General features: G+C 50.2%; 1 protein-coding gene across 8 annotated transcripts; it reads right to left on the bottom strand.

Moving 5' to 3' along the window:
- Positions 1-72: 72 nt before the first annotated feature.
- DPP3 (dipeptidyl peptidase 3) lies at positions 73-24,406 on the bottom strand. Of its 8 annotated transcripts, XM_081281530.1 has the most exons (19): positions 24,282-24,391; positions 23,111-23,145; positions 19,987-20,261; positions 17,526-17,615; positions 16,793-16,930; positions 16,173-16,247; positions 15,487-15,580; positions 12,498-12,628; positions 12,261-12,391; positions 12,131-12,189; positions 11,056-11,250; positions 10,790-10,902; positions 10,380-10,472; positions 9,695-9,757; positions 9,478-9,602; positions 9,266-9,386; positions 8,062-8,241; positions 2,535-2,697; positions 73-641 (listed from the first exon to the last, which is right to left on the bottom strand). In XM_081281530.1, exons 3-19 carry the CDS (start codon positions 20,254-20,256, stop codon positions 469-471), a joined length of 2,214 nt encoding a protein of 737 aa, XP_081137656.1. In that variant the 5' UTR covers positions 20,257-20,261; positions 23,111-23,145; positions 24,282-24,391; the 3' UTR covers positions 73-468. The 8 variants fall into 8 exon arrangements, with proteins under 8 accessions (XP_081137656.1, XP_081137657.1, XP_081137660.1 ...); XM_081281531.1 differs by lacking the exon at positions 23,111-23,145 and having other exon boundaries at positions 24,282-24,406; XM_081281534.1 differs by lacking the exons at positions 23,111-23,145; positions 24,282-24,391 and adding an exon at positions 21,695-22,275.
- Position 24,407: the final 1 nt, after the last annotated feature.

Here is a 24,407-nt window from a genome sequence, read left to right as displayed (position 1 = left end):
CCTGCCCATTCCCTAGGTTTCAATCCTATTGTCCTGCCCCCAGCAAAAAGGAGGAATCATGCACACTGTAAGATGGTGGTTGTTTCTATTATTTATTTTTCTGGTTATAAAAGTAATACATGAAGAGCATTGGATTTGGTGAGAAGATTTTGAGCCCTGGCTTTTTGTCACATGCCACCTGCAAGATCTAGACCAGTCACTGAACTACCAGTTCCTCATCTGGGAAACAGGACAAGAAGCCCTGCGTATGCTCTCCATACATGGCAGTGCAGCTCAAATCACAGAGTAGAAGCACTTGGTAAACTGGAAAGTGCTGACAAACGGAAGGGGTTAGCATCACCACCCTCAGATGAGGTAGCACCAAAGTTTGAGTTCCTGCCCCTCCGCTGACCCATAGCTACACACACATTGGAGGGCCACTGGTAGTCCTGGTTTGATGGAGTGGGGGACAGGGCCACACAAATCTTCTCAAGCCTGGCCAGACTGGGCCTCACTGGGGCTCTTCCAGAACCGGGCATCAGCTGTGGCCAGCCGGGTGAGGACCTCCTCCAACTCAGGTCCATCCTCTAGGAAGCGCTCTGTGAAGGATCTGATGAGGCCAGCAGCTGAGGCCTCGTACTCCAGAAGCTGCACTTCTGAGCCTGGGAATGGACAGAGAGAAAATAGCTGCAGAAAGATCTTAAGAGAAGTACAATCACAGTGATGTCACAGGAGCTCCTAGTTCTTACTGAGCTCTTCTCTTGGGCCACAAATTGTGCTCAATATTTAAGTTGATTTTCTAACTTAGTCCTCATACTCATCTTTCAGGGAAGGAAATATTACAGGGAGAATAGTAATGAAACTCCCCCCTCCATCCTTAAGATTAACACCAGGTGCTGTGTTAGATGAAACAGATATAGTGCTTGGCCTCGTGGGGCTTACAGTCCAGCAATGGCTTCATACCTGTCTAGACCACGGCCAAGTTTCCCAACTTCCCTAAGTCTCAGTTTCCTCATCTGTAAAGTGGAGTGAGCATAGTGCCTCTTCTCTCAAGGAGCTGAGGAATTACATACAATAGTGCATCAAGTGGGTGCTCACAAATGCTATCCACCAGCAGAGCAGCATCTGAGCTGATCACTCACCTGTGAAATGGGCTTGTTCGGAGGGTCCCCTGAGTACTCATGGGGAAGCACTCCCCTCTAACTCACTTCAGCTGCTCTAGCCTCTCACAGCACCTTGGTGCGCTCCACAGCATCTTGAGGTGCATGATAAAAGCGGAGGTTATGGGTTCAGATGGACCAAGTCCTGACTCTGTGTCCCACTAACTGTGTGATCCCAGGTCAATATGCAGCCCCTTTGTGTCTCTGTTTGTTTCCAGCTGAAAAATGGGGATAATAACCATTCCTTTCTGAGTTGTTGAGAGTTAATTCATGGAAAGTTTTCACCCAGTACCTGGCACCCAGAAGTCCTCCAAATTTAGCTATCGTCATTATCACCTCACCATCACAACTATTACCTTTGATAATCCAACCTGTTCTTCAGTCTAGTTTAACCACTTCCTCCCTAGAACCTTCCCAGATTCTCTGAAGGCAGATGGGATCTTTTCTCCTCCATGTGTTCAGTGCACTGCTGGTATCTTCTGGGCACTTGTTAATGCTTCCCTTGTATAATTACCTCCATGCATAATCATTCTTAATGGGCTGTGAACTACTCAAGGGGAGGGCCTGGGTACCTTTCATGTCTCCACCCCTCAGTGGCTAACACAGGGTGGACATATCAAAGCAATGATGATATTGTCCATGGGGCCGGCAGGATTCACTCATTCATTTCATTTGACCATAGAGAGTAGCTGTTGCATGCCAGGCCCACGCTAGGGGCAGGGGTATACCACTTCTGGAGATGAGACGGACAAGAAAATGTCCAATCATGATAGACACAGAAGGAAAATGAAGCTGAAGGATAGAGAGGGATGGGAGTAGGTTACTTTATGTTGAGAGTGTGGGGCAAGTGCCTCTCAGGAGGTGTCATTTAACAGGGACTTGAACGTACCAGACAGGCACAGATCGGCACTATCATGCCAAGAACATGGAACGGTGTGTAAAGAGGTGCCAGGGGTGCAGTGGGCTCAGTAGGTTAAAGAAATGTAAGGGCACAGAAGGCACAAGTACCATGCAGGGAGAGCCGGGACTTTTGGAAATGGAACTGTCATTGAGAAGGCAGAGGAAGGACAGAGCTGACCCTCATCCTGGACACTACCAAGTTCTCCTTTGGGTTCTGCTCAGCCTGCAGAGTCCCAGCTCCTTGCCCATCCTGATCTGGCACCCAGCAGCCACAATTCTCCAGCTACTGGCCTGGCCTCCCCATGAGCCCCTGCTCTGCCAGCCTTCCTCAGACCTGCTGCCGCTGACAACCATGAGAGAGAGAGAGAGAGAGAGAGTGTGTGTGTGTTTGTGTGTGTGGGTGTGTTTGGTGGTAAATGCTGAGATCTGTCAGGGGAAGGACCACCCCAGACAGCCTTCCCTGGGTCCCCATCAAGGGAGCCCCAAGTCCATTACCTTCAAGGCGAGTGTTGGGCTGAACAATCAGCTTCCGTGACTCCTTGCGCAACAGCACCGTGTCCCTGAGAGAGAGGAAGCACTCGGGGGGCGCATCAGTGACCGCCGCATAACCCTCATACAGGGCCCTCCCTCCAGCCACATCCCCAGTGGACTTCAACACCTGTAGGAAGGAAGGAACAGGTGTCTAGGATGGGCACTCCCCTATGTCCATAGGACTCTGCCAGGGGCCACGGCTGGCAGTGCCCAGCCCTGAAGGGTCCGTGCTGTGGTTGAATGTGTTGAGTCCAGAATTCAGAGTTAACACTTAATGGCTAATGTGATGGTATTAAGAGGTGGGGCCTTTAAGAGGTGCTTGGGCCATGAGGGCTCTGTGAATGGGATTGGCCCTTATAAAAAAAGAAACTTCCTGCATCAGCAGGCCCTTCTGCCTTCCACCATGTGAGAACACAGTTCCTCCTGTCCGGGGAATACAGCAACAAGACACCACATTGGAAGAGGAGAGTAGTCCTCACCAGATGCTGAACCTGCTAATACTTGGATCTCAGACTTCTAGATTTAGAAGTGTGAGAAATAATTGTCTACTCTTTATAAATTACCCAGTCTCAGGCATTTTGTTATAGCAGTACAAAGTGGATAATCTGCAAAAATACTCAGCTGTCACAGGCTGTGTAACCTTGGATAAGTTACTAAACCACTCTGAGTTATTATCTTTAAAGGGGAATAATCTGCACTCTCACAGTGTTGTGCTGAGTGAGTGACAAATGTGGCTCAAGTGCTTAGCACATAGTAAATGCCCACTAAACCAAGGAGAATGTTTCTCACTTAATGTTTTGACAAGGTAGGCATCACAACACCTTTTTTAATAAAACATTTCAAATATACATGACACAGTAAAGAATAATGAAACAGATGCCCATATGCCCAAACAGCCCACGTTAAGAGTTGGTCCCCCTTGGGACTGGGGTTGAGGCTCAGTAGTAAAGTGCTTGCCTAGCATGTGTGAGGCCCTGGATTTGATCCTTAGCAGCACATATGAATAAACAAATAAAGTTAAAAAATCCATTGTCAACTAATAAATAATAATAAAAAAAAGTTGGTCCCCTTGCCCCTACCTGTCTGCACCTGTGGCCTCGTGACCTCCTCCATCTATGCAAACAGCTGTTCTCAACTCTATGCTCATTTCCCTTGCTGACTCAACATAAAATTCAAATTTGAATTACCTATTTGCCTCTTTTTGAACTGTACACACTGATTCACTTTTCTGCTTCATCGTGCTTCAGATTCATCTGTGCTATTCTCCCAGGCAGCTATTCTCCTCCTCCTCACTGCCGTGTCACACACATGAAGTCACACACACACACACACACACACACCACACACACACGACTTCATCTCTCCTGCAATGGGTGTGTGGGGTGCTAGGATCAAACCTGGGGCCTCCTTTCCTCCAGGATGGGTTAGGGGATGGACCTAAAGGGTGGGAGAGATTGGTCAAGAGATTCCCAGAATAGCGCTGGGCTTGGAAAGCTGGGAAAAAAAGGAAATTTGTGTTTCCATCTAAATGCATCTGTGTGCCTTAGGGTCCAGCAGTTCAGGGATGAGAGGCATTTTGTGAATGTTTCCTAAATTCTCTCAGGTCTTTGGCCCAGTGTCACCAAGTTTGGCTGACCTTGGTATTTTAGTGGTTGCTGGAAGGAAAATAGCATATTGAGTAGTCTGGCGTCAAGAATGGGGAGGTGTCAGATGAGAACAGCCCTAGAGGGTGGGAAACAGGAGAAAGGGGCCCAGTGGTTAGCTTATCCCCAGACTATTCTCCATTCCTCCAAGAATTGAGTACAAAAAATCTGCTCTAATATTTTGAGAAGGAGCATGTGCCCTTTTCCTTTCAATGGGAAAAATCTAGCATAGTGTTTAAAAGCATGGGTTTTGGAGTCAGATGTGTTCAGATTACTAGCTTTGCTACTTACTAGCTGAATTTGACCTCAGTTGATTTACTTAACCTCTCTGAGCCTCAGTTTCCTCAACTCTAATGATATATGGGGGTGGGGGTAGGGAGCCACTGAAAATATCTACCTCAGGGTTGTTGGATTAACCGAAACAATGTCTGTAAAACTTTAGCACAGTGCCTGGCAAGCACTTAATAAACAGCTGTGGTGGTGGTGAAAAAAACAAAACAAAACCTGGGGCCTCTTGCATGTGAGCATCACTCTATCACTGAGCTACATCCTAGCGCTGATCTGTGCTTTTGCTGTTAAATGCTGCTGTGAGTCCCCTAGTACCTCTTCTGATGAAGATGTGCAGGTTTTTCTAGAATTGATGGTCTGTTGGGTACATGAATGCTCAACTTTTTTTTTTTTGAGGGCGGGTACGAGGGATTGAACTCAGGGGTACTCGACCACTGAGCCACATCCCCAGCCCTATTTTTTAATTTTATTTAGAGACAGGGTCTTGCTTTTGCTTAGTGCCTTGCTTTTGCTGAGGCTGGCTTTGAATTTGCAATCCTCCTGCCTCAGCGACCTGAGCTGCTGGGATAATAGGAATGCACCTCCACGCCGGATGAGGTTGAACATCTTTTTATACACTGGTGGGCCATTTGTATGTTGTCTTTGGAGAAATATCTGTTCAGGTCTTTTGCCCATGGTTAAATCAAATTATTATCATTATTTATTTATTTTTTGCTATAAAATTATAGGTAGGTCTGATAATTTTTCCCCTCCTTTCTTGTTTTCTTTTAAGATGAATTTTAGAATTATACTCTATTATTTTAGTGTCTACCCTAGAAATTATAGCAAATGCATTTAATAAAATTGATGGAACTTTTCATCCTTCTCCCAAATTATAAACAGATTGTAAGAGTATCTATTCCATGGCATATATGATGCTGGGGTCCAGTATTTCATGCTCTTTTGTAACCCCAGGAATTGAACCTTTGTATTGATGTACAAAGTTCACATTGTAACTTAAACCCTTGTATTTATTACTATCTGCATTACACCATTTTTTTAGGTTTATCAAACCTCGTATCTGGAGCTGATTTTTCTTTTTTCCTCATGTCCTATAGAAATTTTATTACTAAATTTTATTTAGTATTTTATTTGTTTGTTAATGGCAAACTGTTTTTGCTTGTTTAAAAATGTCTTTAATCCATCGTTGTTCTTGCTGCTTTTGGGGCTAGAACCCAAGGCCTGGTGAATGCTGGGCAAGCACTAACCACTGAGCAACACCCCAGCCTAATCACTCCTATTCTTAAAAGATGAGTTACTGGGTCCTGACAGTAATCTACTCAGTACTTGGCAGACGAGGTTCCACTGTCTTCTGGCTTCCTGGATAGCTATGGAAGCTCTAGGTCTAATTACTGTTCTTAAGGTAGTGTGTCTTATTTATTCTTCAGCTGTTTTGAGGGTCTTCTCTGTCTCTGATATTCTGTATCATCTATGATATTTCTAGGTAGAGGCTTCACTTGTCCTTCCTGTTTTTTTTTTTTTTTTTTTTTTTTAGCTTTCTGGATTTATTAATTGAAGTCTTTAATCAATTCTAGATTATTCTCAGCTATTATCTGTTCTCATGTTCCTTCTATCACTTCTCTCTCCTTTTCCTTTGGAACTTCAGTTAGATGTACATTAGAATTTCTCACACTCTCCTCCATGTCTCTTAGCCTCCCTTAAATTCCCTATCTTTGTTTCTCTGTTACACATGGTTTATGATTTCTTTTACAGTCGGCTCGATCTAAAACCTATTTATTCTGCCTTAGTTAATCTGTCTTTTTAAATTCCAGTCATTATCTAGTTTATTTCAAGGCGCTCTACTTGGTTCTTTGCCAAGTATCTGACATTTTGTGGGTCTGACCCTTGTTTGTTCTGCCCATCTGCAAGTGACAAAACAGGCCCTGAGGCTGGGCTCTCTCCTGGACAGCCTCGGCCTTCTTAGACCCAGGGTTAGAATGACTTTCCCAGCAGTGGAGCAAACAGAACCAACTGGGAGCCCTGGGGAAAGGCTCACCTCTCCCTCTTAACAGCACTTAACACCCACAAGGTGCTGAGTACCCACCAATCAAGCTGATGTGTAGATTCTGGGAGTTCAAATGGGACAGCTGGCAACACATGCCAAGGGGAGGCAGACAGTGTCCTACCCAAGTGGTTTAGGCAGGTGGAGGCCTCGCCCACAGGGCCTGGTCTCAGACCCTCCATGAACACCAAAATCCATGAAGGCTCAAGTCCCCTATTTCAGATACTTGCCTCAAACCTAGGCACCCATTTGAATATATTATAAATAATCTCAAATTATTTACCATACCTAAGAAAATGTAAATGCTGTGTACACAGATGTTTAGGGAATAATGACAAAAAAAAAAAGACAGTACATACACGACTTTCCCCCCAAATATTTCCACTGTGCAGCTGGTTGAATCCACAGACATAGAACCCATGGACACAGAAGGCTGACGTCTGAGTGATAGGGAATGGTGAGGACCACGCCAACCAGAGAGCCCACGCCATGTCCAGCCCTGGGCTGTGGCTCAGCTCCCCTAGCAGTTCCTCATGTGGGAATTAAGCCTGTGAATGGTAGTTTCCAAGAAGCCAGAAATATAGATTTATACCTTTGCGAAATTTTATCAAACTAGGTGGGTCAAAAATATGGCTGTTTGGGACCCCTGGTTGAAAGCTTTCCCTGCCTGCCGTCTCACTGCTGTGCCCTTAGCTGTTATGGAGGCTGATATAACATATAGTCACCTGTATTCCATAATTTCTGTACAATTGTTGCTGAGGACACTGTCCATGATGCTGCATGATTTTCCCAATACAGAGAACCACCTGGCTCAGTCCTTAAGAGGGGCTCCCAGAAAGTTCCACGCCAATTCAATGCTCAGTGGCAGTTCAATTTGGCCTTGGGGTTGGTAGATTTGATTCTTTCATCTAATGACTTGTTATTAGCAATAAATTTGAACTTGGAATGATTTAAGACTTATTGCCAAGTTGCACGGATAGTCTGGTGAGCTCCCATAAGCCCCTAGTACAATTTCCCTTCTTGGTACCTCTTATATAGCTGGTCAATTACTATTTTTTTTTTTTTTTAAAGAGAGAGTGAGAGGGAGAGAGAGAGAGAGAGAATTTTTTTTTTTAATATTTATTTTTTAGTTTTCAGTGGACACAACATCTTTGTTTGTATGTGGTGCTGAGGATCGAACCCGGGCTGCACGCATGCCAGGCGAGTGCGCTACCGCTTGAGCCACATCCCCAGCCCGTCAATTACTATTAACTTAAACTCCATCTAGATTTCCCACTAATGTCCTTCTTCTATTCCAGGGTCCAACCCAAGATGCTGCCTTGTGTTTTGGATCTAATGATTTTTAATCTCTAACTTTCTTTTGCCTCATTGTCCTTGCCTCCCCACAGTGAGAAACCGATCACAGGGGGACACTTGCTGAATGACTAACGGAATAACCTTGAGGCTGTGAGGAGGTGTCAGCAGTGTGGGGAGATGGGGCAGAAGTTGGGGGGCTTCAAGGCACGAGGCCCTCACTCACCTGCAGTCTCCGCAGGAACCGCTCCAGCGCAGGCCTGCCCACAGACCGGATCTTGCTGCGGTCTAGGCGGACCCGGGCATCTGGGCGGCCATCAGAACCGGTAGTGGGAGTGACGGTCACAAGTCCCTCGCCCGCCTCCAGCAAGACCCGCAGGATCACAAATCGGGCCTGCATGTGAGCCTGCCAGGGTCAGGGGGAAAGAGGTCATCTGTAGCCAATATCAAATGCTTGGTCTAAGCTTAATGTGCCCCAGGGGCTTACTGTCAATTATTACTGTCATCTTCTTCTCCCTGATCCTCTGAATTTTTTTCTGATCTCACTTCAAATGCTTCTTTCCCCTTCTCTGCTCACAGGGAGGGCAAGCTGCCCTGGGGGATAGGGAGACTATTTCTAGGTAGGACCTGGTATTCTTGGTCCCCTATGTCACCCAACATGCCACCTGCTCCTCCAGACCCTCCGAGAACAGCAGCTACCCCTGAAGGCCCCTCACTTTCAGGACCTTGAGCACTTTCTGCTCCACAATCTTATTTGTGCTAAACAGCAGGACCAAATAGGCATCATTATCCCCAGCTTACAGATAGGTACAGTGACTTACTCAGGGTCACACACAGCTGTTAAATAAATAGTTAGGACTCAGACCCCAGTTTCCAGATTCTAAAATGTGTATACTTTTGATAACATAAAACTGCCTCCTCAAACCACACTTTCTTGATTTTGTAAAAAAGTTGCTATTATTTACTTTTTCCAAAACCCATGCTAAAAATGAGCACTTGAATCTAATGGCTCTGGAGGTGGACTGTGGGGATTTGAATCCTGTTTCTTCCTTAGCAGCAAGTTAATGGATCTCTTTGTGCCTCGAATTCCTCATCTCTACAGTGAGGTAATAAAACTGCCTCCCTCCTGGGGCTGAAAGTGGGGGTAACAGTTCAGTAGTGCACCATGTGAGCACTGTGCCAGGAGCAGTCAGGCATCCGTTAGTGACAGCAAAAATGTCTACTTGATTGACCCTGAAAGGTGGCCAGGGAGAGACGGTGCCTCCCACCTCCCAGGCAGGGCACTAAAGCTCACTGCAGTGACATGACTTGTCCCACCAACCATGGACTCTGGATTAAACCCTGTCCACCTGCCTCACAAGTACCATTGTCCCTGCACCCACAACTCTGAGCTTGGCTCCGTCTGCCTCCTCAGGGAGGCCCAGTCCCACCTGGCGCCAGTTGGAGGCCTCTGGGGTGTAGAACTCCAGAGCCAGCAGCCCAGCCCGAACCATGTTGAGCCAGTTCACGTAGATCACGTCTTCCGCATCAGCCCCCGTGAAGCCGAAGATCCTGGGGGAGGAGGGGCAAGGAGCAGGCACAGTCAGGGCGGCCCTGCCCTCCCTGCTGGCACCCGCACCCCCTGCACGTCCACTGCTCCTACTCCAGCACTTGGGGGTTGAGGCAGAGGTAGAGGCCCACGCTCTCAGCCCGGCACTCTTCGTAGCTCGAGGCAATGGTGCTGAACTTGCTGTCCCAGGTCTCCCCACTCCGGTACCAGCTCTGAATCTGGGAGGAGAGCCATGAGTCAAGCCCTGACCCTGCCCGCACCCAGCACCCTGGGCTCCACAGAGGTGGGGCTCCACAGAACCTGTCCTCACCTGCTCTCCCGTCTCTGGATTGATCACTGTCTCCTGGTCAAAGTTGAACACTCCCTTCTCATCCTGCAGGAATACGGGTAAGGGAGGCGGGGATCTTCAGCTCTGGAGTCCCCAGGCCAAGGCTCAGCTCACAAAGGCGAGCCAGGGAGCAGCAGGGTGGCAGTTCGAGCACCACACCGATGCCCGCACACCGCAGTCCTAGGACTCATCTCATCTGTGTGGCTCCCTGCTGGGCCCATGGCTTCCTCAGCTGTCTTTCCCATATTCCCCTAGTGGGTGTCAAGGGCTCTGGCCACAGTGGCAGGTTGGGACACCTCTGGGGAGAAGTGGCTCCCTAAAATACCTAGGAAGGTACAAGCTCGGGGAACAGCCATGTGAAGACAGTCCTGCAGCCTCGGCGCCGCCCCAAGGCTGACCCTCCCAGCCTCTGTCCCTGCAGCTGCCCAGGTCACACCCTCAAGGTGGGTTCCTCAGCCCAAGCCCAGCAATTCTTCCTGGTTCAAGGGCCACCAATGGAACTGTTCTGGAGACCCCTGTCATCTTGGGGAAGACAAGACAGAGTCTTTCTTCCTGCTTAAGGAGCCCTCTTCCCCAAAGCCCCCCAGGGCAGAGCAGCTTCCCTTCCCTGAGTCGGGTTGTGGGGGTGAGGGAGGCTCCTGCGGGCATGGGGTGGCACCCTTCTCACCTGGGCAAAGAGCTTGCCACTGCCATGGCCCAGCAGCTCGTGCAGCCCCACCTGCACATCAAAGGAGGGCCCCTTCCAGCGGGTGTACAGGTCCTGCCAAGGCAAGCAGAGTCCCCGCTGTCACACGTCCCACCACGGCCACCCGGCCTGCAGGTAGAAGGCCCCTCGTGGTGCATATGCTTGGAGGAGGCTGAGTGCGCTCCGACCCCACGTAGCAACAACCCAGGAAGGAGGGGTGCCTTCGTCATGATCAGAAAGCACACAGGCTCCACAGGGCCACCAGTCACTGGCAGGAGAATGGCCAAGCTCCAACCAGAGTGCTGTCCCTGCCACAGCTCAGGGCTGTCTGCCTTCCTGAACCTGCCAGGCCAGGTGAGGCTGGCCCCGCCCCTCAGGCTGCTGGCACCCACCTTGTCCTCCTCCTCCAGGAACGTGAGCTTCTCCCGTTGTGTGGCGTAGGCCACAGCCAGGACGTTCCCCAGGGACACGTTCTTAAAGCCTTCGGTCTGCCTCAGGTCGTCGTCTGGAAGAGAAGGCCAGGAGGGGACCAGAGAGATGGACGAGGAGTGTCAGGGGCGAGGAGTGGCCAGGAGGGTGAACAGGGCAAGGCAGTTTGTGGAGGGGAGGGGCGGCTCTCCATGGGCTCCTGGTGGCTAGGGGTACCAAGGAAGCTCACAGTTGGGGATGTTGATGCCAGCAGGGATGCCAGAGCCAGCGAAGGTGAGGACATCAAGGGAGGTGAAGTCTGGGGTGAGGAACTTGTCCTTCTCGAAGGCCGGTGGCCAGGGCAGCTCCTTCAGCAGCTGCTCTGCGCTCTCTACCAGCCGCTCGAACTTGGCACTCATGGCCTTGTTCACCATGGCCACAAATCCTGCAGGGCAGGACAGGGTGGAGGTTTGGCAGAGTCCTGGCAGGGATCCCACACCACCCAATTCAACCCCTGTGGCCATCGCATTAATGTCTGCTCTGTGCTGGGGCCCTGTGGTAGCTGCTAGGGACAACAGTGACACAGGCCTGGCCCCTACTGCACCAAACCCTGGGTAGGAAAGCTGCAGGTACATGAACCCTTCTCCCCCTCAGGCCCCTGCGCTTGGATCTGTGGCTCACAGACAAGCCCCAGTGGGCTGTGGGAACGGGGCTCCCTCCTTGGAGCTACTCCCTGGCTTCGGCAGCTGGATGCCTAGACTTCCCTTTAGGGCTGGGGAGGAAGAGGATATACCAGCCCAGGAATTACGAATCCTCAGGCTGGATGCCCTGCCCTGCCCTGCACAGGGGGGCCCCAGGAGTTATGGGGAAGGGGGCTGAGGCAGCCTCACAGGCAGGTTCACAGTCGGTGGAGCACAGCAGACTGCATATATGCTCTCACTGAGGCTCACAGGTCACATTACATGGTCCCAGGTCACAGAGATGGTGACGGGCAAAGCCTGCTCAGAATGCATGTCTGTCTGCCTGGAGCCTGCCCTGACCACACACCAGAGGCAGCACAGCAAGCTGGCTTGGAGCCGGAGTGCCTGGGTTCACCACCCACCGACAAAAATCCTCACAGATGATAATATCTGGGTGAATCTGTATAGATGAGCTTCATGAGACAGTGCCAGAATATGGTACATGGTTTTTATTTTGCAAGGCTGTTGTTATTGTTATTACTCCTGAGCGGGGAGGGGAGACCTCTAAGGGGACACTTAGAAACATGAACTTGGGCCTTGGGGGAAAGGATCCCAACCTGACCACCGGGAACCCCCACAAGTTACCTTCAAACTCTCCTCGGGAACCAAAGGGGTCTCGGTAGCTCTCGATAAACCCGATGTAACTGGAGGAGAGAGAGGCGCAGATGGAAGAGGGTGGACAGGAGGGGCAGGGCAGCGTAGGTGGTCACCTCACCTCTCCACGATGGGGCCTTTGTCCTGGATCCAGAAGCGGGAGCCCCTCTTGTGGGCCTCAATGGAGCCCTGGGTGAAGCTTTCGATGTACTGGGCCAGCATCTGCTCCTGGTGGCTATTGGCTGCATATGCCTGGGGGTAAGCAGGGCTGGTCAGCCTCAGACCACCCACCTGTCCCCAAGTCCCATCTGCTGCCCAGGGGGTCCTGAGCCCAAACCCCTCAGCCCAGCCAGCCTACCTTGGCTTTCTCCAGGTGATCCACCACCTTCTGGAGGAGGGGGGCATAGTCCCCCCGGGTCACCTGGAAGTGGCTCCCCTGGAATTCGTAGCTCTTCAGCTTGGAAGTCAATTCGGAGTCTAGAGCAGGATCTGAGGAAAGAAGGGCGGCCGAGAGGAGGCCAATGTAAAATACTCAGCGGGCTCTTCATCATGGCACTCTCACAGTAAGATCATCAATGACTCTCTACTGCCAGCAAGAATCACCATGAACTCTCATTTTAAAAGAATCTGTAACTGGGCTGGGAATGTGGCTCAGGCGGTAACACGCTCGCCTGGCATGCGCGGGGCACTGGGTTCGATCCTCAGCACCACATAAAAATAAAATAAAGATGTGTGTCCACCAAAAACTGAAAAATAAATATTAAAAAATTCTCTATCTTTAAAAAAAAAAAAGAATCCATAACTGGGCTGGGGTTGTGGCTCAGTGGTAGATCACCTGCTTAGCATATGCGAGGCACTGGGTCTGATCCTCAGAACCACATAAAAATGGGTAAATAAAATAAAGGTATAAAAAAAGTTGTATCTGTTTAAAAAATTAAAATAATAACAATAATACATAATCTGTGACATTCTAAGTGCTTTCTATGTGTTAACTTATTTAATCCTCATACCAACCCAGGTGGGGAACGGAAATTATTATCTCCACTTTATAGATGGGGAAACCAAGGCACTGAGAAGTTAATAAAGTTTTCTAAAATCATGTTGATAGCAAGTGACAGAGCAGGGATACAAACCCAGGGAGACAGATTGTATTTAGAAAGAGTCACATCCTAAAATTGATCACAGTGGTCCTCGTGGGGAGACAAGAAGGTGACAGGAGTAGAAGCTTGAAGACAGAATTAAGCTGGGGTGCAGTGAGGAGGGGGCCACAAGCCAGGAGCTGCAGGAAGCCTCCTAGGAGCTGGAAAAAGCAAGGAAACACCCCCCTGCAGGCTCCAGAAGAGCACAGCCCAGCTGACGCCTTGACCTTAGACTCCAGACCTCCAAAACTGTTCAGGAATGAATCTATGTTGTTTCGTGCCATGATATTTGTGGCAGCTCATTACAGAAGCAAGGGAAACTATCACGCTGTTGTTGTTTGTATTACTGGGGACTGAGCCCAGGGCTCCTTCCCACTAAGCTGCACCCTCTATTCTTTTTAAAAAAAATTTTTAGACTGGGTCTCTCTAACTTGAACTTGTGATCCTCCTGCCTCAGCCTCCTGAGCAGCTGGGATTACAGGCACATGCCACTGTGCCTGGATACACTGTGGTATTTTGTTTCTCTCATCAGTAAAATTTACAATTGTCCCTCCTTATTTGTGGATGACATATTCCAAGTGGATGCCTAAAACTAAAGATAGAACTGAACCCTGTATATATTTTGCTTTGCCATGATGAATTTTAACATGTTAACATGGTAACAGATTAGCAACAATAACTAATAGTGAAATAGAACAACAATATACTGTAATAAGAATTACTTAAAACTTAAATTACTTAAATGGTTTTATTTATTTGAGGAATAGGGACTTAACCCAGGGACACTTTACCACTAAACTACATCCTCAGCCCCTTTTATATTTTATTTTGAGACAGGTCTCACTAAGTTGCTGAGGCTGGTCTGCAATCCTCCTGCCTCAGCCTCCTAAGATGTTGGGATTATAGGCATGCACCCACCACACCCAGCAAATGGTTTGTTTCTGAAAATGTTCCTTTCAACACCTGAGGCCATGTGACCATGGGTGGTGAACTGAAACCACATAACTTGAAACCATTGATAAGAGAAGACTACTGGACCTTCCATCCAACTCCGACCTACAGTCTATAAGCATAAAAAGGTGGTTTTGTATGGTTAAATTTTGGGGGTGCTTGTTACACAGCCATAAGTAACTGATACACTCAAGCAAACTGGCTCCAGAGCCATACTCTTTAAAAAAAATTTTTTGTGTGTGGTGCTGGGAATGGAATCCAGGGCTTTGTGTATGCTAGGCAAGTGATCTACCACTGAGATACACCCCCAGCCCAGAGCCACTCCCAACCACTGTCCTATCCTGCATCTTATGGCAGTACAGGCCCAACTTCTTTGTTGGCAGGATCTCCTTCATTGCCTGGACAATATCCTTTCCCCCAGTCAAACCAAACTGCTCGCTGATCCCTCGGCTTCCCTATCACCCTGCTGTGGCTCTCACCACTCTCTCCACCTGAAGGCAAATTCCCATTTGTCTTCATTTATTCCTGCACTGAGTCCCTGAGTATCTGCCACATGCTAGGTGCTGGAGAGACAGTGATGGCTGAAACACCCAATTCCTCCTCCCAGGGGCATATAGTCAAGAGGGGGAAACAGAAAAACAGGGAATTACTGGGGGCTCCTGGGAGGCAAGAAGGGACAGCAGAGACTTGGCCGAGGGACGACAAGGTATTGGCAAAGGTAACATCCACACCTGGCTTGGGGATGAGTGGAGCTGGCCCAGTGAACATGGAGGGCCTGGAGGGCCTTCTGGGTAGGAAACAGACTATGCAAAGGCCTGGAGAGGGGTTTAGGAACCAGACGCTGCGGAGCGCAGCTACAGCACAGTGTGTGGGGGGGAAGGGGGGCTGGGGGATGTGGGCAGGTAAAGGAGGACCAGAAAAAGTCCTCACAGGGTCTGGACATTTCCACCCACATCTGCCTTCACCTCACAGCAGAATCCCCCTAGTATTACCACCACCTGGCCAGGTGGTTTGCGAGGGATAGAGCTCATTGCCTGGCTCATGGGTGGGCTTGAAACCAGGCAGAGCCCATCAGAGACCTGTCCCTTGCCCACCTGTAAGGACTGGTTCACAAATAGAGACTAGATCCACTCCTCGGCTACATGCAGAAACTCCCGGGACAGAAGGACCCTCTTTCTCTCGAGTGGCCTGGCTAGTGGTCTAAGCCACCAGGATCCAGAGTTGCTACAGAGAAAAGTGGAAGGGACCTAAGCGCACCTGTGCTGAGCACGGAAGCCAGCCGCACCTCATAGCGGGGCTTCCCTTCCTGGTCGACATCCTTGAAGAGCCGTGTGTTGTAGGCACTGAGGTTCTAAAAAAAAACAAGGCAGGGGTTTAGGGGAGAAAAAGGTCCAGAGAGGATAAGGGGCTGGGAGAAGGGAAAGTGATGGCTGTAGGGGGATGGCAGAGAGGCAAAACAGGCCGAGGGACCTGGTCGAGTCAGATGGACAGGGAGCAGGTATGGGCGGACAGGCCGGGGCTGAAGCTCCTGCTCTGCTACCTACACTGAGTACCACTTTTTATTAGTTATGAACTGGACGTGTCAGGCACTGCATGGCTGCAGCTGACCCAGTGCTACACGAGGTGGGTGCCCTTCACAGACTGGTCACACAGCTTGTCCAGGGCCCAGGCTTAGAAGCGCACCTCTTAGGCTGTCATCAGGCCCCGTAACCTGGCATGGGCAGGGTCAGCTCTATGCCTGGCATATCTGGGACATCTGGGTGACATCCTCTTGGTCCGTGCAGGCTGATCTCAAGGACAAGGATGTCTGAGTCTTTTCCACCTTAAGGACCCAACATGCCTGTGTCTCTGGGTACAAGCTGAGACCCAAGGGCAGGCATCGGTCATGAGGGGACTGACAGGAGGACCCCCTCACACCATTGATGAGTCCCCAATCCCCGAACCTGGGAATCCAGAAAGTCTTGAGCCAGCTTGGCATCCTCCATGGTACAATCCCCAGAGAAATAGGTGGTGATCCCCTGTCGGAAAAGAGGGGAAGGTGGGAAAGAGGAGTTGCTAAGGTCAGGAGTGGGGGGATTGCAGGGACAGCCTCCCAGTCTTCCTACACCTCTTCCCAGCAGCTTCTATCCTGCCCCCCCGCTCTCTTTCCAGGAGAAAAAAATTATAAAACAAATGGTTGTCATCTTGGGCCTTTCTGCAGTTCTGCCCAACTTCTACAGCTGGCCCACCCCCAGGCTGCCATGCCTCTCCCCTGCAACCCAAGCAGCCTCTAGAAGTGGGCAGCCTGGGAGCCCTCCTTCCCCAGCCTCCATCCTCAGTGCCTTCCACCTCCCGGCTTTTCTTTCCTTCCCTCCTCCTGCAAACAGCATCCTGGCAGATCAGAGCTGGGAGGACATGCAGGAAGCATTCCCTCCAGCCTTCTTCCCAATTTACAGATGACCAAACAGGCCTGCAGTGGAGAGCAGCTTTGCCTGAGAGAGACAGAGCCCAGTGCCTTCCTGTCAGCTGCCCTTCCCTTCACCCCAAGGGCACCCTCCACTTGCCCAAGCATTTGAGGCCTCACCTCCTTCCCCAGTCCGAGGTGCCGAAGTCTCGGCTCTAGAGAGAACATAAGCTCCCCGCAAGTCTGCCAGAGGTCCCTGACTTCTTTTGGATGCTGCTGAGCGGCCTTACTCCCCAGGATCACACGTTCCAGCTTCTCCTGTGGGGGAAAGGAGGTCACTGGCTTGATCGTGTTCCCCTCAAACCTGTCCTCCAGATCCCCCACCTGCGCCCACTCTCTTTTGCCTCAGAGTGTGGTCCAGGGTCTAGCGCTGGCTGGGCCTGAGAAGTGTCAAGCCTCAGGTGCACTACAAATCTGCCAAATTGGATGCTGCACTTTGACATTACCAGGTGACTTGTACAGGCATTAAGATCTAACAAGCCCTAGTGTATGAGCTGCATCTGCCCCAACAAGGCTCTAACCTCACAGTCCCTAGAAGGGATGCCCTGGACCCAGGCTCCTCCCCTGTTCTCCGTGATGACCAGTGGGCTCCATTCTTGTAAGCACCTACTCGTTCATGCTTCCACACCCTGCTCTTCCTTGACCCTCAGATCTGCAAGGCTTTTCTTTTCCTTTGTATGTGTATGCAGCACAGGGCAAGGCTGGGTGACACCCAGGGTTACACAGTGTGGCAGAGACAAGGCCAAGGTTCTGCTCAGCCCTGGACTCCAGCTGGGGCTCCTTTAGCTATCTTTGCCATGCACATCCCACTGGCACCCTGCTTCCCACCTTTCCCAAACCTCCTTCAGGTCACCTTGGGCAGGTTGGGAACAAATTTGGTGTCGCCGAAGGATTTGTAGTTGCCCATATTGGAGTAGACCCCCGCAGCATAGACCAGGAACGCCTGAGGGGGGAGATGGTATCACATCAGAAACCTGGGACACACAGCCCTCCCACTGTAGGGAAGTCCCTGCCTGAGACCTGACATGACAAGCACATGTGGTACAGCCAGCATGGGTGAGGCTGGGAAATCTAGGGGCAGGACCCAGAGCCTGGGGAGCCCCAGTCTGGCTCCAAGTTACTTTCACAGACCAATTTCACATCCCTGTGGTCCAGCCATGCTGGTCTCCAAAGTTCAAGAACACCCAGTCACCCATCCACCTTTGCTTCCTCTCAGCCACTTATGGCCTTTGTGTCATTTAAAGCCTAGTCCCAACACCAACTCCTTCTCTAGAAAGCTTATTCTCAGCTTTCAACCTGTCAGGCAGCGGGCACAGGAAGAATCAATTGTCAAAGCCAGGTAGCCTCAAACATCTTTCTAGGCCATGTTTCTTTGCTGGCCCCAATCTAGTCTCACTTTTTCAGCACAAAGAACTCAATCTTCCTTTTTCTGGTGGTGGTTATGGGGAATCTCCTTTCCCCCAGTTCCAGGGCGTATGTAGGCTGTCTTGGCCAGTCAGAGAAATCACCTTCTCTGGCTATAAGGATGAGCATAAGGCTTCGGCTGGCCAATAAGCTCTAACCAGGAAACTTGCCATTGGTGAAGAGTTTCCTCTTATATCAGCCCTGGAAACCCTGGAGCGCCCCTGCTGGAGTGAGGAAAGAAAGCAGAGCTGAGAGATGAAGACTGCACTCTGATGGTAGCACTGAGCCCCTGAATATAGCCATACCTGAAGCTTCCTCTGGACTTTGCAATTATGCGAACCAGTAATTCTTTCATTGAAGCTACTTTGAGGTGAGTTTCTGCTACTGACAAACAAAAGAATCCTACTAAAAATAGTAGCAATTGGGTAGCACCTTCCCATTTATAAGCATACCCACAGACTAGCTCTTTTAATGAGAAGAACACAGTCTGGAAATGCAAGGTTCAAAAAAGCTAGAAGAAACAGCACCTCAGTTCAGAGATAAGCAATCCAATCCCTTTATTTAATATATAGAAAAACAGATTATATTCTTTTTTTTTTTTTAAAGAGAGAGTGATAGAGGGAGAGAGAGAGAGAGAGAGAGAGAGAATTTTTTAATATTTATTTTTTAGTTCTTGGCGGACACAACATCTTTGTTGGTATGTGGTGCTGAGGATCGAACCCGGGCTGCACGCATGCCAGGCGAGCGCGCTACCGCTTGAGCCACATCCCCAGCCCAGATTATATTCTTGTTCATTCTTAGTGGGAATATAACTCAGAGAAGCTTTTTAGGAAAATTTAACAGAATCAGTTGATAATAAATGTACACAGCCTTCAACCCCGCAATTCTGCCTCCAGAAATAGATCTTTCTCACACATGTGCACAAGAATGCTCACCATGGCACTGTTTGTAAGAAAACCCAGGAACAATCTAAAAGTCCAGCAATTAAAAAAAAAAAGACTAAATTGATTATAGTGTACACTGTTGTAGAATGCTTCAAAGCCAATAGAAGAATGAGGTAGCCAGGTGCAGTGGTATGCACCTGTACTCCCAATTACCTGGAAGGCTAAGGCAGGAGGATAGCAATTTTGAGGCCAGCCTGAGTAACTTAGAGACATTATCTCAAAACAAAAAATTAAAAGGGCAGGGATATAGCTCAATGATAGAGAGCTTGCCTAGCATGTACAAGACTCTGGGTTCAATCCCTGATACTGAAAAAAAAAAAAAGAAGTGGATTAATATGTACCCATGGAAGTTCTCCAAGACACAGCATTCATGAAAAAGGCAGTACACAGACGGTGACAAAGAGCATTATCTCATTTATGTGAAAGAGAAAATAAGGATGTGAAAGCTGTGCACATACAGGTATAGGCATGCAAAACACAGACACCAGCCACAGTGGTCACCTCTGGAGAGGCATGAGAAAGAACAATCTTTGTGTTTTATTCTGGGCCCTTTTGCATTGCTGCAATGCTCTAAGAATCCATGTATTACTTGGCCAATAAATCTATAAACAAACAAAACCAAAAGACAGACAGAACATTTGCCCACTGCCAGAACTGGTTCAGAACTCAGACTGCCCGATTTCTAGCCTTGACTCCTTCCTACTTCAAGGTAAGTGATGGCTGCTTACTCAAGATAAGTGAGCAGCCACCACTTACCTTGAAGTAGGCACTGTTCTAAGTGATTCATTACAACATCAAGAGGTACAGGCAACCCATTTGTACTTTTTTTTAACAGATGAGAAGACTGAGGTTCCAAGGAGAGGAGGCTCCTGAGTTTATAACATTTGGTTAAATCCTCTCCCTGCATCTTGGTTCCTCACATCCAGAAGCCACTCAGGAAATGAGGGCTAGCCTGGGTGAACTGACCTGATACTCCTCCTCGGTAAGTCCTTCAGCCAGGGCATGTTGGCGCAGTTGGTCAGGGTCCTGGGTGCGGAAGAGGCGGCTGAGGAGAGTGTAGATGTAGGGGGCCTCAGGGGAGGTCTGCAACAGCACAGCCAGGCCTCCGTACCAGGCGGCCCTGGACAGGTGGTGGGCATAGAGGCGCTCTGTGGGTGACAGCAGGTGGAAGGCCTCACGGCAGTCCAGGCTAGATACGCCGATGTCATTGGGCAGGATGTACTGGGTATCCGCCATGGGCCCTAAAGGAACCATCATCACATCTGTCATTCAGCACATCCTAATAGCACACCTGGCTCTGAACTCCCATGAGTTCTTTTGGCCTCCCAAAAGCTCAGGAGGAAGGGAATACTAGTGGATCAGTATTCATGAGATATGCTGAGACTCAGAAGTGGTTAGTGACTCCCCCAAGGAGATTATAAAGTACATACTGAGCCACACGGAGCCTGTGGTCCCTCAAGCTCAAAGTCTGAATCCAACCACCTAGTTTACAGCTGGAGAAACAAACCCAGACAGGATAGGAGTCTTGCCTAATCACACTACAGAGGGGTCAGCATCAGAGAACCTCACTGCTAGACTTCCAGTCCAGGTTCCTCCCTATCTTCGCTCCTTCTCTGACCACCTACCCTCCTTGTTCAGAATAATTACCCCCTCCACCACCATTGTTCAAAAGGACAGAGGGCCAGGTTTCTAGCTGGAAGCCCCAGATCCCAACCCCGACATGATCCCAGCCAATTGTTTCTTTTCTGCATCTCTCTTTTCTCCTATTGAAAAGAGGATGACAATAACCCCAACCTCAACCCAAATTAGATAAGGTCGCCCTGGACAGGATGTACCTACAGCAGCAATGACTTCCCATGAACTCTTTTCCTCCCTCATGGCTCCCAGCACTTCGGTTCTCTTGCCTCGACACATGCTCGGCTAGGGAAGTCACAGACGTCCAGAACCCATTGTATATAGGGGAAAACTGAAATCTGGCGCGGTCAAACAACTAACAAAGGTCTCACAGCCCCGTTGGGATCTGGGGGTCTCCCAGCCCAAGGCATTCTCCACTACCCCCTCCCCGACTGAGAATGAGTTTCTAGCCTCCCCCCCACCCCACTCACGAGGCTCCGCCCCAATAGCACGTCCCGCGGGTTCCAAAAGAGATGTTAACTCTTTGCTTCTCGGGACTTTCCTTGGCCTAGGGACCGGAATGGACTTGGAAGGCGTAAATGAAGGTGGGCAGAAAAGGAGTGATCCTACTCTCGACCCAGCCTGGCTCAGGTTCCCGGAGGATGACACACCGTGACCCCGAAACCGGCACAGCTCCTCACCTGCAGCACTGCGCGGTTCGCAAACTCACTTCCTGCTTCCGGCTCCCCCATTCATTGGAGCTCCGCAAACCCCGCCCCTGCGAGCCAATTCTCTGGCCCCGGAGTCAAGATGGGCGGCGGCACCAGCCAATAGGCGCGCCGAGGCAAGCTCCTTCGGCCTGCTCCCCTCACCCCCACCCGCCCAGGCTCTAGGGTGTCGTGCGCTTGGCCCTGCGGCCTTGGCCTTTTGTCCGTGGGCCAAGCTTGCGCAGGAGCTGAGCATTTCGGTGCCCCGCCTGGCCGCGGCCTGGTCCGTGCAGACAGGGTCCCCGAGCCCGGGCGGGGCTAGCGTGTCACGGACAGAGCATCAGGGTCCTCACCTCACACACAACCAGGACCCCACCCTTTGGGGTTTCGCCTTCGTCCCCCGACCTCAGTTTTGCAGGTGGAAACCTGCCCAGTGGGAGTAATGTGGCTCCCCGGTCCTCACTGGACTCGGGGATCTGGCGGGGAGACTCTTTGGAGACAGCAGAACTCTCGGTCCGGGGAATCGCCCAGGTGGTCCTGCCAGCGCAGGGGAACGAGAAACGCTCCCGAGTGCTTCACTGCACCGCCACACACAGGAGTGGGCCTGGAGGGAGCCGCTAAACATTTCCAAGTCACGGTTTCCTCAATACAAAAGGGCGAGGGCCGAAAGGGGCGGGCGGTTTCTTGGTGCTTGCCCGGTGCCCGCTAGATGAGGAAGCTTTCAGTGACCCCCGGAAGGCAGCCCAGTGCAGAGGCGGTGGGAAGTCCACTCTTACACGTCAGGAGCCTGGGCTTGGGTGGGGCATGAATGTAGAAGTGCCTGGAGCTGGACGTGGGCTAAATGGGGAGCTTGGTGACAGGCTCGGGATCAGACTAGGGGGTGGAGTCAGGTGGCCTAAGGTCAAATCCGGTTTCTATCACCTAAGGGTTCTGTGACCTTAGGTGGGTCACTTTATCTCACCAAGTCGTGGCTTCATCAGCTGGAAAACTGGGCTAACTGAAAAACCACTTCTAGGATGTTGTAGGCTTCAGAGAATGTCGACTGGGCAGTACTGCCCCCTAGAGTTGTGTGCATGCAAATGGGGGTGTTTGAGGGACTAAAATCTGGCACTCTCTCCTTGCCACACCTGCTTCTAGGCCCAGAGCAGCAACTGCCCATCACAGGAGCCAAGTTTCTCATTTACAAAGATGCACAAGGCTCTGCTTGGCACGACAGTGCTGCTAGCTATTGGCTCTGATGACAACTGCCATTATAAGGAGGAGCTCAATAGAAGGGTATATGTCCATACAAAAGTCATCTTTTCTATAGGAAAGTCACAGGTCTCAATTCTCATTGTTTTTAAAATGATTATAAAATAGATTGATTCAGGTGAAGTTGAATGTACATAGGAGGTAAAGTGGTCCATGGCCACCAGGGGGCTCAGGCAAGCTAAAGAGCCCAGTACTCAGGACCCTCAACCAAGCTTTAAAATTCCCATTTTTATGATTGTGGTTAATGGGAGCGCTTAACTGAGGTCTTTTGTCAGTTGCTTGCCATGGAGAATCTCATTTAATTCTTGCAAAACCCCTGACATAGGATACCACTTTACCCACTGCACAGATGGAAAGACTGAAGCTAAGGGGTTCATTGACTTCCCTAAGGCCATACAGATATTTTCAGGAATCCCTGAACTAGGGCCTAGTCTTATTCAGACCTTCCACCACACTGTCCCTTCCACCTGTCCCCAAAACACATGCATACCCACACTCACACAGAACTGTCTACTCACTGGAGTCATGCTCATCCCCTGCCTTGGCTCTTCCCCTGGAGAATGTCAAAGAGATAGGTGAAGAAGCAGTGTTAAGTACGCACTGTGGCACCAGTGCCTTCCAGACATTCACAGCCACTTGATGAGGAAGGGACTGTCATCCTATTTAAATGAGGCTCCAAGATCTGACAAAGGGCATAGCTGGGGCAAGTCCCAGGCCATCTGACCCCTCCCGCCAATACCTACAAGTTCTCCCCAGCACTGAGGGTAGTGCCCCTAGCTTTTCTCCCTCCCAGAGTTTGAAACTCCCCACCAAAAATAGAATCAGATTTTTCCCTTTCCTGGTTCCCAACAGGGTCAGAAGAGGGAACAACTGGGGAGAATTGTGTTTCTACTGCTGTAGGATGGTTTGAAACGCTCCCACACCCACTCCAGCATCCCTATCTGCCCTCCATCCCATGGTAACTAAGCATTACTTAGCAAGGAAACAAGGATGCAGTCACATCTCCCTCCTCTCACCATGCAAGCATGCCCTCTGTCCTCTCAATAGCCCAGGTCTGGTCTCTGTGGTCCTAACCAGCTGTGTGGCCCTGAGAAGTTCCCTCCAGGGGAAATTGCACTCCTCCTTTTTGCAGTTCTGGGGATTGAACCCAGGGCCTCTCCACCACTGAGCTACATCCTTAGCAGCTCTTATTTTTTGAGACAGGGTCTTGCTAAGTTGCCCAGGGTAGCCTCAAACTTGAGATCTTCCTGCCTTAGCCTCCTGAGTTGCTGGGATTACAGGTGTGCACCACCAAGAATCTGCACTCCTAAGGCTCTGGACTCTCTACTGCACTGGGGATGATACCCAGGTCCTGCCTGCACTCAAAACCTTCTTTTTTCATATTTCCAGAATGTCCTTCTACCTGACTTCCTGGTTGGTCAGAGGGCAACCCTAGCAACACCCCTAGCTCGACCCTTGGTTCACAAGAATAGGTAACCCGTGATAAGGATGCATGAGGGGTCCAGCTCAGACATAGCCACCAGGGCTCACCAGACCCTAGTCCAGATACCCAAAGCCCCATCCCTCTTTCCTGCCCCACTGAACACCACGCTCATTGGTCACCAAGCATTTTCCCTGTCCTGCTATGCTGCTCCCCTCACCTGAGCTGCCCTCCCAACTCTGCCCTTCCTCTGGAGAGACTCCCTGTACCTTCTCAGAAGCCTTCAGTTCTTGCTCAGAACACCCTAGCCTGGCTGATGGCCCACTGTATCGGCCTGGGGTGCAGGTGGCCAGCAGGTTGTGGTTGCCAGCTTCTGACACCAGCTTGGGCAGGTC

The sequence above is a fragment of the Spermophilus citellus genome (assembly GCF_964194105.1).
Source record: "Spermophilus citellus genome assembly, chromosome: 2".
Taxonomy (NCBI): Eukaryota; Metazoa; Chordata; class Mammalia; order Rodentia; family Sciuridae; genus Spermophilus; species Spermophilus citellus.
This window is presented reverse-complemented; position numbering and strand designations above follow the sequence as displayed.

What these genes read in the sequence shown, in the direction of transcription:
- DPP3 (XM_081281528.1), bottom strand. Translation starts at nt 20,934, where the DNA reads ATGTGTCGAGGCAAGAGAACCGAAGTGCTGGGAGCCATGAGGGAGGAA. An exon ending in ATCCAGAGACGGGAGAGCAG is followed by an intron (nt 9,603 to 9,694) that starts GTGAGGACAGGT and finishes CTCTCCTCCCAG; the next exon opens with ATTCAGAGCTGGTACCGGAG. An exon ending in GCCCAACACTCGCCTTGAAG is followed by an intron (nt 642 to 2,534) that starts GTAATGGACTTG and finishes GTCCATTCCCAG; the next exon opens with GCTCAGAAGTGCAGCTTCTG.